The 14,476-nt window shown below is 37.2% G+C and overlaps 1 protein-coding gene across 1 annotated transcript in view; it reads left to right on the forward strand.

The window, feature by feature from the left end:
- The first annotated feature begins 570 nt into the window (after nucleotides 1–570).
- BIRC3 (baculoviral IAP repeat containing 3) overlaps nucleotides 571–14,476 on the forward strand; it is a 17,822-nt gene continuing 3,916 nt past the window's right edge. Inside the window, exons 1-6 of the mRNA XM_055356131.2 lie at nucleotides 571–678; nucleotides 2,521–6,039; nucleotides 6,143–6,242; nucleotides 8,719–8,797; nucleotides 9,566–9,614; nucleotides 11,667–11,909. Coding sequence (XP_055212106.2) covers nucleotides 5,187–6,039; nucleotides 6,143–6,242; nucleotides 8,719–8,797; nucleotides 9,566–9,614; nucleotides 11,667–11,909 — 1,324 coding nt within the window. The 5' untranslated portion in view covers nucleotides 571–678; nucleotides 2,521–5,186. The remainder of the gene's footprint in view (nucleotides 679–2,520; nucleotides 6,040–6,142; nucleotides 6,243–8,718; nucleotides 8,798–9,565; nucleotides 9,615–11,666; nucleotides 11,910–14,476) is intronic.

The following is a 14,476-nucleotide window of genomic DNA, read 5'->3' on the forward strand; positions in this document are numbered from 1 at the left end:
ACCACCACACCCGGCTGAAAGAGAATTTTAAAAATTTCTTTCATTTGAAAGTTGAGATAGATTTAAGCATGGTTATGTGAAAGGAAAAAGGCCAGTCGAGAGTGAGAGGAATGAGAGTTGAAGCAATGAGGGGATGGGATTAAGAACAGGATTTCTGAGGCAGTAGGACAGTGTAGGATCCCATAAGGGGGAAAGTCTTTAACTGCGGCAGCAAGTAGGTTGTGAGCCAAAACGGCTTGGATATGAGAATGTGAGAAGGTTCCTGCTCAATGATGTCTCTTTTCTTTGAGAAATAGAAGGCAAAGTAATTGACTGAAAATGAGATGGAGTGCAGTGGAGAAATTTGAGGAAGGTGTTGAAGGTTTAGAAGAGGTGCATAGGGCAGTGGGCTAGGGAGCTGAGCCTATTGCTAAGGGATGGCGAAGGAGTCTTAAGTGATGCTGGTCCCAGTCTGCAGGGTTGCATCTAGGTGTTGGAAATGATTAGGACAGAGGTTGAAGTGATCTAGGGTTGACATCTTGGCATATTTGTGTATATTTATTGTATAGTTGTTGCCTAAATTTCCACAAATATATGCCTTGCTGGAGTGCAGTGGTGTGATCTTGGCTTACTGCAACCTCCACCTCCCGGGTTCAAGTGATTCTCCTGCTTCAGTCTCCTGAGTAGCTGGAAATACAGGTGCGTGCCACCACGCCTGATGGGTTTTTTTTTTTTTTTTTTTTGTATTTTTAGTAGAGACAGGGTTTCACCATGTTGGCCAGCCTGGTCTCGAACTCCTGATCTCAAGTCATCTGCTTTCCTTGGCCTCCCAAAGTGCTGGGATTACAGGCGTGAGCCACCACGCCTGACCTAAAGCTTCTTTAGGATAAGATTTGTGTAAGGGGTTTGCAAACTCAAATGGAGGTGATATAAATGAGAAAAACTCTCAGTGTCTCTCTTTCTCTCTGTCTCTTTTTTTTGAGACAGGGTCTTGCTCTGTCACCCAGTTTGGAGTGCAGTGATGCAGTCTCACACTGCAAGCTCTGCCTCATGGGCTCAAGCAAACCTCCTGCCTCAGCCTCTCAAGTAGCTGGGACCACAGGCAGGTGCCACCATGTCTGGCTAATTTTTGAGTTTTTTTGTAGAGATGGTGTTTTGCCAAGTCACCCAGTTTGAGGCTGGCCTCAAACACCTGGGCTCAAGCAATCCATCTACCTCAGCCTCCCAAAGTGCTGGGATTACAGGAGTGAGCCATGGCATGAGGCCTTGTGGGGTGTCTCTTTTAAATGAAAGCATACTCTGTTTACGTATTTGATATGAAGGAATATCCTTCCTTTCCACAAAGACAAAAATTATCCTATTTTTCTCAAAACATATGTCCTTTTTCTCTACTTTTCATTTTTGTTACTTTTGATAGACACATGTGTTACATTGATTTCACTTTCTCATAATTCTGCTGTAAGAAAAACAATAGTGCCAGTTCAATGACAAATAGCAACAGTCTGTTATTGCTAGACTGTTACTGTTAGTGGAGACTACCAGAACAGTCAGTCCCAGTGTCAGGGAATCAAAGAGAACACGTTCCCTCTCTAAAGGGCACAGCTGCTGCTCAGCTCTAGCTGATTGCTGCCCTGCAGGACTATAGGCCCAGTGTTGCTAGATCTTTTGATGTTTCAAGAGAAGCTTGGAATCTAGAATGTGATGGGAAGTCTCTTACATTTAAACATGTTGGCAATTAATGGTAAGATTTAAAAATACTGTGGTCCAAGAAAAAAATGGATTTGGAAACTGGATTAAATTCAAATGAGGCATGCAGATTAATCCACAGCATGGTACAATGTGAATTTTCTGGTTTCTTTAATTGCACTGTGATTAGGTAAGATGTTAGCTTTGGGGAAGCTAAGTGCAGAGTATGCAGAAACTATTATTTTTGTAAGTTTTCTCTAAGTATAAATAAATTTCAAAATAAAAATAAAAATTTAGTAAAGTACTATAATGCAATTCTATGTAAGCCAAACATAATATGTCTTCCAGTTTGAAACCTCTGGGTTTTATTTTATTTTATTTTTGAGACAGAGTCTTGCTGTGTCACCCAGGCTGGAGTGTAGTGGCACTATTTTGGCCCACTGCGACCTCCACCTCCCAGGGTCAAATGATTCCCCTGCCTCAGCCTCCCGAGTAGCTGAGATTACAGGCGCATACCACCACACCCAGCTAATTTTTGTATTTTTAGTAGAGATGGGGTTTCACCATTTTGGCCAGGCTGGTTTTGAACTCCTGACCTCAAGTGATCCACTTGCCTTGGCCTCCCAAAATGCTGGGATTACAGGCGTGAGCCACTGCACCAGGCAGAGACCTCTGTTTTTTATCTCTTTTTGGCCTCTACAGTGCCTAGTAAAGCACCTGATACATGGTAAACAATCAGTAATTACCAGTAGTCTATTTTGGAGAAAATGATTTTTTAAAAAGTCATTGTGTTCCATCCATGAGTTGTTTGAGTTTTAAAACTGTCTTTTTGTTTGTTTGTTTGTTTTTGAACAGGTTTTCAAAGGAGGAAAACGACTTCTTCTAGATTTTTTTTTCAGTTTCTTCTATAAATCAAAACATCTCAAAATGGAGACCTAAAATCCTTAAAGGGACTTAGTCTAATCTCGGGAGGTAGTTTTGTGCATGGGTAAACAAATTAAGTATTAACTGGTGTTTTACTATCCAAAGAATGCTAATTTTATAAACATGATCGAGTTATATAAGGTATAACCATAATGAGTTTGATTTTGAATTTGATTTGTGGAAGTAAAGGAGAAGTGATTCTAGCTGGGGCATATTGTTAAAGCATTTTTTTCAGAGTTGGCCAGGCAGTCTCCTACTGGCACATTCTCCCATTATGTAGAATAGAAATAGTACCTGTGTTTGGGAAAGATTTTAAAATGAGTGACAGTTATTTGGAACAAAGAGCTAACAATCAATCCACTGCAAATTAAAGAAACATGCAGATGAAAGTTTTGACACATTAAAATACTTCTACAGTGACAAAGAAAAATCAAGAACAAAGCTTTTTGATATGTGCAACAAATTTAGAGGAAGTAAAAAGATAAATGTGATGATTGGTCAAGAAATTATCCAGTTATTTACAAGGCCGCTGATGTTTTAAACATCCAAAAGTTTGTTTAAATGGGCTGTTACCGCTGAGAATGATGAGGATGAGAATGATGGTTGAAGGTTACATTTTAGGAAATGAGGAAACTTAGAAAATTAATATAAAGACAGTGATGAATACAAAGAAGATTTTTATAACAATGTGTAAAATTTTTGGCCAGGGAAAGGAATATTGAAGTTAGATACAATTACTTACCTTTGAGGGAAATAATTGTTGGTAATGAGATGTGATGTTTCTCCTGCCACCTGGAAACAAAGCATTGAAGTCTGCAGTTGAAAAGCCCAACGTCTGTGAGATCCAGGAAACCATGCTTGCAAACCACTGGTAAAAAAAAAAAAAAGCCACAATGACTTGCTTATTGGTCATTGCTAGTATTATTGACTCAGAACCTCTTTACTAATGGCTAGTAAACCATAATTGAGAAATTCTGAATTTTGACAAGGTCTCTGCTGTTGAAATGGTAAATTTATTATTTTTTTTGTCATGATAAATTCTGGTTCAAGGTATGCTATCCATGAAATAATTTCTGACCAAAACTAAATTGATGCAATTTGATTATCCATCTTAGCCTATAGATGGCATCTGGTAACTTTTGACTGTTTTAAAAAATAAATCCACTATCAGAGTAGATTTGATGTTGGCTTCAGAAACATTTAGAAAAACAAAAGTTCAAAAATGTTTTCAGGAGGTGATAAGTTGAATAACTCTACAATGTTAGTTCTTTGAGGGGGACAAAAAATTTAAAATCTTTGAAAGGTCTTATTTTACTGCCATATCTAAATTATCTTAAGAAAATTTTTAACCAAGGGAATGAAATATATATCATGATTCTGTTTTTCCAAAAGTAACCTGAATATAGCAATGAAGTTCAGTTTTGTTATTGGTAGTTTGGGCAGAGTCTCTTTTTGCAGCACCTGTTGTCTACCATAATTACAGAGGACATTTCCATGTTCTAGCCAAGTATACTATTAGAATAAAAAAAATCTTAACATTGAGTTGCTTCAACAGCGTGAAACTGAGTCCAAAACACCAAATGAACAAACACATTAATCTCTGATGATTTATTTTAAATAGAATATTTAATTGTGTAAGATCTAATAGTATCATTATACTTAAGCAATCATATTCCTGATGATCTATGGGAAATAACTATTATTTAATTAATATTGAAACCAGGTTTTAAGATGTGTTAGCCAGTCCTGTTACTAGTAAATCTCTTTATTTGGAGAGAAATTTTAGATTGTTTTGTTCTCCTTATTAGAAGGATTGTAGAAAGAAAAAAATGACTAATTGGAGAAAAATTGGGGATATATCATATTTCACTGAATTCAAAATGTCTTCAGTTGTAAATCGTACCATTATTTTACGTACCTCTAAGAAATAAAAGTGCTGCTAATTAAAATATGATATGTCATTAATTATGAAATACTTCTTGATAACAGAAGTTTTAAAATAGCCATCTTAGAATCAGTGAAATATGGTAATGTATTATTTTCCTCCTTTGAGGGAGGTCTTGTGCTTTTGTTTCCTGGCCACTAAATTTCACAATTTCCAAAAAGCAAAATAAACATATTCTGAATATTTTTGCTGTGAAACACTGGACAGCAGAGCTTTCCACCATGAAAAGAAGCTTCATGAGTCACACATTACATCCTTGGGTTGATTGAATGCCACTGAAACATTCTAGTAGCCTGGAGAAGTTGACCTACCTGTGGAGATGCCTGCCATTAAATGGCATCCTGATGGCTTAATACACATCACTCTTCTGTGAAGGGTTTTAATTTTCAACACAGCTTACTCTGTAGCATCATGTTTACATTGTATGTATAAAGATTATACAAAGGTGCAATTGTGTATTTCTTCCTTAAAATGTGTCAGTATAGGATTTAGAATCTCCATGTTGAAACTCTAAATGCATAGAAATAAAAATAATAAAAAATTTTTCATTTTGGCTTTTCAGCCTAGTATTAAAACTAATAAAAGCAAAGCCATGCACAAAACTACCTCCCCAGAGAAAGGCTAGTCCCTTTTCTTCCCCATTCATTTCATTATGAACATAGTAGAAAATAGCATATTCTTATCAAATTTGATGAAAAGCGCCAACACGTTTGAACTGAAATACGACTTGTCATGTGAACTGTACCGAATGTCTACGTATTCCACTTTTCCTGCTGGGGTTCCTGTCTCAGAAAGGAGTCTTGCTCGTGCTGGTTTCTATTACACTGGTGTGAATGACAAGGTCAAATGCTTCTGTTGTGGCCTGATGCTGGATAACTGGAAAAGAGGAGACAGTCCTATTGAAAAGCATAAAAAGTTGTATCCTAGCTGCAGATTCGTTCAGAGTCTAAATTCCGTTAACAACTTGGAAGCTACCTCTCAGGCTACTTTTCCTTCTTCAGTAACAAATTCCACACACTCATTACTTCCGGGTACAGAAAACAGTGGATATTTCAGTGGCTCTTATTCAAACTCTCCATCAAATCCTGTAAACTCCAGAGCAAATCAAGATTTTTCTGCCTTGATGAGAAGTTCCTACCACTGTGCAATGAATAACGAAAATGCCAGATTACTTACTTTTCAGACGTGGCCATTGACTTTTCTGTCGCCAACAGATCTGGCAAAAGCAGGCTTTTACTACATAGGACCTGGAGACAGAGTGGCTTGCTTTGCCTGTGGTGGAAAATTGAGCAATTGGGAACCGAAGGATAATGCTATGTCAGAACACCTGAGACATTTTCCCAAATGCCCATTTATAGAAAATCACCTTCAAGACACTTCAAGATACACAGTTTCTAATCTGAGCATGCAGACACATGCAGCCCGCTTTAAAACATTCTTTAACTGGCCCTCTAGTGTTCTAGTTAATCCTGAGCAGCTTGCAAGTGCGGGTTTTTATTATGTGGGTAAGAAACTGAATCTGCTAATTAAAAAAAATATATTTCATTTTATACATTTTAGTGGGCAAATTATGTGTATTCATAAGTTTTGGTCTAAAATTAATTTTAGGTAACAGTGATGATGTCAAATGCTTTTGCTGTGATGGTGGACTCAGGTGTTGGGAATCTGGAGATGATCCATGGGTTCAACATGCCAAGTGGTTTCCAAGGTAATTGTTTTGAAATTCTCTTTGCAAATTCTTGTGATTATCATGAGATTGCTTATATGTGTTCACCTGAAATCAGTTGTTACTTTACTCTGTTCCAAATACATATTTGTGAATAAGTTTAGGATGGATTACTTAGTAAAATACTTACTTAAAAAGTTTCGATGGACTTAAGACAACGAAGAAATAGATTTGGGGATTTTTGTTTAATTTTTAAAGAAATATATATATTTAAATAATACATGCTCATTATAAAAACAAAGTCACACATTGTAGAAAAGCACAGAAAAGGAAAATTAAAATGTCCAGAAATCTTACTGCCTAAGGATGAGCATGGTTACCATTTTAGTGAACATCCCTGCAGACATAGAAATAAATGTATACGATACATATACATATAGAAATAAATACATATACTTATAGAAATAAATGTACACCATTTTACATAAATTAAATATCTAGTTTTGAAGTTTTTTCAGTCAACATATGTCTTGGATATATTTCCATTCATTCGGTATTCAATAATAATTGATCACCTATTGCCAGGCATTGTTCTGGGTGCATAAATCAGTTGAACAAAACAAAGACCCCCGGTCTCCTAAGTTTTTATTATAGCACGAGAGAACAGACAACTAATAAAAACTTGAATAAGTTCTATAGCATGCTGGAAAATAAGTACAATCAATAAAAAGAACAGAGAGGAGTTTAGAAATGCCAGGCAGGTTACAATATTAAATTGGGTGGTCAGGGTAAGTATAGACTCATCTCATCTGTTTTAATCGCCACGCAGCATTTTAATGTGATGTGTTACCCTTTTGATTGTTTAACTGGCCACCTAGTGTTCTAGTTAATCCTGATTAGCTTGCAAGTGTGGGTTTTTATCATGTGGGTAAGAAACTTAGTGTACTAACTAAAATATCAGCTTCAAAAAGACATTTTTTTTCACTCTCCTTTTTCATCTAAATCATGTGGCCTACAATTACATTTTTTCATGGTCAAAACTTTTGCTATTATTCAACCCATTTCCCATTTGCCCTGAGAATACTGCACTGGCAACAAGCTGCACTGTTTTTTTTCTAAATGGGAAATGGGTTAATATTGATTAATAAATGTGGCATCTTAACTTATTTTGATTACTTTTTTTTCTCTTTACTTTTGAGATGGAGCCTGGCTCTGTTGCCCAGATTGGAGTGCGATGGTGTGATGTCAGCTCACTGCAACCTCCGCCTCTTGGGTTCAGGCAATTCTCATGCCTCAGCCTTGCTAGTAGCTGGGACTACAGGTGCACGCTAGCATGCCCAGCCAATTTTTGTATTTTTAGTAGAGACAGGGTTTCACCATGTTGTCCAGGCTGGTCTCAAACTCCTGACCTCAGGACTTTGAGGTGCTCGCCCGGCCAACATCGGTGTGTTTTTAAGAATCTTAGAAGAGTTGAAGAGAGTAGCTAAGAGCTCTGAGGAGAGACGGTCTTACTTGACCTCAGTAGACTGAGAGGCTCCTGACCCTTGTCCACTTGAGCCTTGGAGATTACTAGTAATCACCTTCCTCTTGCTTGTATCAATCTGCCTTTCACTGCAATATCTCTGACCATTCCCTATATGCTAAATGAATAGTAAATTGATTATATGTACGTTTATACTCATTTGAAATATTTATACTTCACAATATATTAAGAGTAAATTGATTATATGTATGTTTATACTCACTTGAAATAGCCAGTCTACAAATGGCTGGATTAGTCCTGCCCAAATTAAGATAAACCTTTAGAACTTTTCAAAATTAGCTGAAGTGGTCGGGTGCAGTGGCTCATGCCTGTAATCGCAGCACTTTGGGAGGCTGAGGCAGGAGGATCACTTGAGGTCAGGAGTTCGAGACCAGTATGGCAACATGGTAAAACCCCATCTCCACTAAAAATGCAAAAATTAGCCGGGCGTGGTGGCAGGCACCTGCAAGCTCAGCTACTCGGGAGGCTGAGGCACCAGAATCACTTGAACCTGGGAGGCGGAGGTTACAGGGAACTGAGATCATCCCACTGCACTCCAGCCTGGGTGACAGAGCGAGACTCTGTCTAAAAAAAAAAATTAGCAGAAGCATAATGTATCTTGGCAAATATAAAAATATTAATTTTGTAAAACATTCAACCTGTATGAAAAATGTTGACTGTCATGAGAAGCATCTTACAAAAAAATTAAAAATTCACACAAAAAATTTGAATCCTGTCATAGGATACCTATGGGTTAGTTTTAGAAAAGAAAAATTTTTTGAAAGCAATACAATAGAATCAGTTCCCAGTGGGCTAGGATGTATTTATTCTTCTAACATTAAGTTTAGAATAAATGATCTTAAATGATTCTGTGATTTGAGGCAAACAACCAGATTTGAAATGGAGTAAACACCTAGAGATGAGAAATTTATGTTATTACATTTTCATTTCACTTGTATAAATAATCCCTCAAATTTTATTTTCTTTACATTTTAGGTGTGAGTACTTGATAAGAATTAAAGGACAGGAGTTCATCCGTCAAGTTCAAGCCAGTTACCCTCATCTACTTGAACAGGTAGGGAAAGTTCTTTTTTTAAATATTGGTTGCCATCAGAGAAATTGCTTTCTGATAATTACAGAGAGTGCTATTTGAGTGAAAAGACAAGAGTTGTTTTAGAAATACATTTTCTTTTTCTTATCAAACCTGACATGATTTTAGAAAGTATTATTCTTTGGAGAAAAATAGATCCATAAATGGTAGTCTCCTGATAATGACACTTGTGATGTTTTCCAATCAAGTTGCAATAAATCAAACTGTTTGAGAAAAAATGACTGGGATAGTAGTATTTAACAGTTTCACTATATAAATTTTCCTTCAAAAGATCTGAGAAAGAGAATTTTATTGCTTTTTCTAACCTTCTTGAGAAAGCAAATAACTTACATAATAGTTTGATGGTCAAACCCATCCTAGCCATGAGCAATGAAACTGATACAGGGTCCAACTTATCCCGAAGGATGACCCAGGGTAGGTAAGACCTGTGGATGAAAGGAAAATTGATTGTCACATGGATTATTGAAAAGATATAGTCCTTTTCCTGCCTTAATGAAAATGGGTTTTGTTATTATATACACACACTGAAACTCTATTATATGGCCTAGGGAATAACTATCAAATATAAATGAAATATTGCTTTTGGTTAAAAAATTATTTTGCCAGTAAGCAAGTGGTTTGCAACAAATTGAATAAAATATGTCTGTTGGGTCATTTTCATTGCAATGCGTAAGATAAGATTTATATTTATATATATATATATATATATATTTTTTTTTTTTTTTTCTGCAGCTGCTATCCACATCAGACAGCCCAGGAGATGAAAATGCAGAGTCATCGAGTAAGTACAATGGATAATAATGAATGCATTTAAATAGAGTCATTTGGTACTGTTAAGATTGAAAGTTGATAATAGTAATGTACCTTTATATTGATTTATAATTTACGATGAATGCATTTTCAAATATACTGTGTTGGTATTTCCCAAACTTCAGTGCGTATCAGAGTTGCCTGGAGAACTTTAAAAAATATGACAGATTTCCAGTTTCTACTTCAGACCTACTGAATGAAATCTGAGTATCCAAAGGTGGGGCTTAGGCATGTATAGTTTTAACAAACTACATACATCCAGCCTAACCCTTGTTCTTGGGCCAGTGTGGGAGCAGATGTACTATGATACTAGATTGCTCACATATTCTTTCTGTGAAAGGGAAAGAATAGAACGTGTTAGTCGCCTTTTTAAATAGGGACGCTGAGGCTCAGAAAGGTTAAATGACTTGTACATCACCTTACACCTAAAATGCAATAGAGCTAATATTTGTACAAGCCCCTCTACTCCATTATCTCATGTTCAATTCAATTCAGTATATATTTATTGTATATTGTATATCGCCTGTTCTGAGGAAAGCATAGAGAACAGGATAGAACCAACCCAAACGTCCATCAGTGATAGACTGGATTAAGAAAATGTGGCACATACACACCATGGAATACTATGCAGCCATAAAAAAGGATGAGTTCATGTCTATAGGGACATGGATGAAGCTGGAAACCATCATTCTGAGCAAACTATCACAAGAACAGAAAACCAAACACCGCATGTTCTCACTCATAGGTGGGAATTGAACAATGAGAACACTTGGACATAGGAAGGGGAACATCACACACAGGGCCTGTTGTGGGGTAGGGGGACGTGGGAGGGATAGCATTAGGAGATACACCTAATGTTAAATGACGAGTTAACGGGTGCAGAACACCAACATGGCACATGTATACATATGAAACAAACCTGCACATTGTGCACATGTACCCTAGAACTTAAAGTAAAATAACTAAAAAAAAGGAAAAAAAGAATACAGAACAGGATAAACATAACTCCTGGTCTCATGTATCTACGGGAAACGGACAAATACACAGACAGGAGAAAGGGATATGGCAGCAAAAGTAAAGTGTAATATAAGAGTGCATATAGGACAATTAACCCAGACTTGGAGCGTCAGAAAAGGCTTTCCAAAGGAAGTATTTGTCTTAGCAGAAAATCCAAGGGAAGAGTAGGAGTTAACCGAGTGACAAATGGAAGAAAAGAGTATTCCAGGTAGAGGGAACAGCATATGAAAGACCGAAGTGACAAAGGAGAATAGGCACCTTTGAAGAACTGAACAAAATTCTATATGGCCAGAAGTAGGAGTTGCTAATAGATAAATCAGGGAAGCAGGCCAGCTGTATGAGTGGTCAGCACTACAGGCAGAATTGACACTAGAGCCATCAGTTTGTGACTTCTGGGCTAGAGTGCAGAATGTGAATCATTCAGTGGCAAGAGATGAGGCTGAAGAGGTAAACAAGGTTCAGATTGTATGAGACTTTGTAAGACACTTATATTTTGGATTTTATCCTAAGAGCAATGGAATTGTTGATGGAATTTAAGAAGTGTGACACATCACATTTGTGTTTTTAAAAAGTCACTCTGATTGCACTGTTGAGAATGAACTCCAAGGAAGCAATATTTTATAACAATAGCCTCTCTGAAAAATATGTGAATTCTTCTTGATTGAAAACTCATTTGTTCATTCAACATAGGGAAAAATAATCTCAATTCTAGTGGGAGGTAATCCCTGCCATTCTGTTTCCTTCTCCTGCTCACATATGTATATCCAGTTATGACAGGTAATGTGTATTTTGCATCTAAGTACAATATTCCAAGTTGTTATTTAATGACTGAACGTGTATATCATTTTAAATTTAACAATGTTCATACAAAATAATGCCTATACATTTTGTTGGTTTTACATTTTTAATATTATAAAAACTTTCAATTTTTGATTTCATTTCAAATTTCAATTTTTAAGAAATATACAGGCTATCCTATATGTGTTAAATTCTTTGTTCCATATAGTTATTCATTTTGAACCTGGAGAAGACCATTCAGAAGATGCAATCATGATGAATACTCCTGTGGTTAATGCTGCCGTGGAAATGGGCTTTAGTAGAAGCCTGGTAAAACAGACAGTTCAGAGAAAAATCCTAGCAACTGGAGAGAATTATAGACTAGTCAATGATCTTGTGTTAGACTTACTCAATGCAGAAGATGAAATAAGGGAAGAGGAGAGAGAAAGAGCAACTGAGGAAAAAGAATCAAGTATGTAGATTTATTAATACAGTCTATTTTCATAAGGATTTGATATCAGTCTATATGTTATGGAAAATATACTCATCTAGCATATCTGAAAATATACTCAATCCAGTCGGATTTTTTTCATGTTTAGTATTCTGAATTCAAATGCTGAAAAATTTATTCATATTCAAATATATTTGAGTTGCTCATAAGTCAAAAATGTATGACGTACAAAAGTACTTTTCCTGTTTTTCCTTAATTCATATTTTTTTCTCTGGATAGCTGACGTTGTGTCCAATTATGCATTCATGGCACGTTTTTTTTTTCTTAACGCTTTGAAAATGGAATCCTTGTTGCATCATGGCACATTTTTAATCCCAGGCTAGTTGCTCACTCCCCTTTGGAGTAAATCAGGGTGGGATCAGGGACAATTATTAATTTTTTTTTGAGACAGTCTTACTCTGTCACCCATGCTGGAGTGCAGTGGCATAATCTCAACTCACTGCAACTTCTGCCTCCTGGGTTCAAGCAATTCTCGTGCCTCCTTCCCTTAGCTGGGATTGCAGGCACCTGCCACCATGCCAGGCTAATTTTTGTATTTTTAGTAGAGAAGGGATTTCTCCATGTTGGCCACACTGGTCTCAAACTCCTGACCTGAAGTGATCCACCCGCCTCGGCCTCCCAAAGTGCTGGGATTACAGGCATGAGCCACCGTGCCTGGCTGGATGGTTATTAATTTTAACGTTAGCATAAAAGCATGTCTTAGCCTATGACTATACATTAATACACAAATTACTATTAAGTCCCCTACCTGTCCACACAAGAACTGAGTCTTTCAGAGCATCCGTCGATTATTTAGGCAAGTCCTAGTATACTGTTTCACAATCTCTTAGGACAAGTTGCTCATGTCCTTCCATACTAAACGTATCCGCTATGTTCTCTATTGCCCTTCACAAAAACTCTTCTGGGCACATACATTCTCATCTGGCTGTTTTGACTGCTATCATCATTCTGTCCTAGACAAAAAGAAATGCTGATCTCTCCTTTCCCAAGCATGGACCAGACCTATAAGTCCCTTCAACACAGCTGAAAACAGACTGCAACTTTTAACAAGCTCTTACTGGAGCCTTAAGGAAAACGGAAGGGAATTATATCACAAATGTCGATTTACAGCTGCAACTAGATGTGGCCTCTCTTAGTGCCCCCGGGCTCATCCTCAAAAATCTCCCCTGCCTAGCTTCTGGTTCATCTCTGTGTAGCTTTGGCAAGTTTACACAAGTCACTAGGAATGTCCCAATAATGTTTTCCTTTATCAAAATTCAGGCCCCCAAATATTCATAAAGCTCAGAAGGAGAACAAAGATTTCTCCTTATCCTTGTGCAAGGCCATCTGGGATCTATTTCTTCACAGGATGATTGACAGTCAGATTGTCCACTTCATTTAGGGATAAATCCAACCCTGCCCATGAAGATGGATTTGTTCTCTGACCCAACCCAGACAAACCTATCAGACCATAGTGATATAGCATCATACATTCACCCAAGTGTGAATTACTCAGTCTATAAACCACTAGTGTAGCAGCAATACAGTCACGGTTAACCTTTGCCCAGCCTCATCAAATTCTCATTTCTCTGTGAAGATTAGTCAAGTATGTCCTTCCTGTAGCCTTCTTAGTGGTAGCCATTTGTCATCAGCCAACAATTGCTCAAAGAAGAGAACACTTATCTCCACAACTGTTGAGAGACCCCATAAAATCTAAAACTATCCACTTATAAAATATTTATATTTCTTTCAAAGACAATCAGAAAAGTCTCCAGAAATGACCTCAAGTCAACAATATATAATAATTTACATTGTCAGAAAGAGCCCTTAGCGTTTCTGCCTCACCATTATATATATCTCTACTACCTAGTATGGTGCCTGCATATAGTCTGTGTTCTGAGTGAGTGAATGAAAACACATTTAGGTTAATGATTACATTATAGTTTCCCAAGAACAGTAGGGATATAAATAAAGAGGCAATTTAAGATTTTTTTTCCCCCAGAATAAAATAATAATATGGCTGAGTGTGGTGGCTCACACCTGTAATCACAGCACTTTGGGAGGCTGAGGCAGGCAGATCGCTTAAGCCCAGGAGTTCAAGACCAGCCTGGGCAACATAGCAAAACCCTGTCTGTATAAACAAATATAAAAATTAGCAGGGTGTGGTGGCATGTGTCTGTAGTCCCAGCTACTCAGGAGGCTAAGGTGGGAGGACCACTTGAGCCCAGGGAGGTTGAGGCTGCAGTGAGCTATGATCACATGCCACTGCACTCCAGCCTGGGCGACAGAGTGAGACTCTCTCTATAAGAAAAAAAAAAGAAAGAAAGAAAAGCAAAAACAAAATAATATGCTTCAAAGGCAACTACTCAGGAGGCTCAGGCACAAAAATAGCTTGAACCTGGGGGGCAGAGGTTGCAGTGAGCTGAGATCGCACCGCTGCACTCCAGCCTGGGCGACAGAGCAAGACTCTGTTTTAAAAATGAATAAATAAATAATAAAAGAAATTTTATGGAAGAATGATACTTTAAGAAAAAATTGTTTTAATTCAG

The sequence above is a fragment of the Gorilla gorilla genome, chromosome 9, assembly GCF_029281585.2.
Source record: "Gorilla gorilla gorilla isolate KB3781 chromosome 9, NHGRI_mGorGor1-v2.1_pri, whole genome shotgun sequence".
NCBI lineage: Eukaryota > Metazoa > Chordata > Mammalia > Primates > Hominidae > Gorilla > Gorilla gorilla.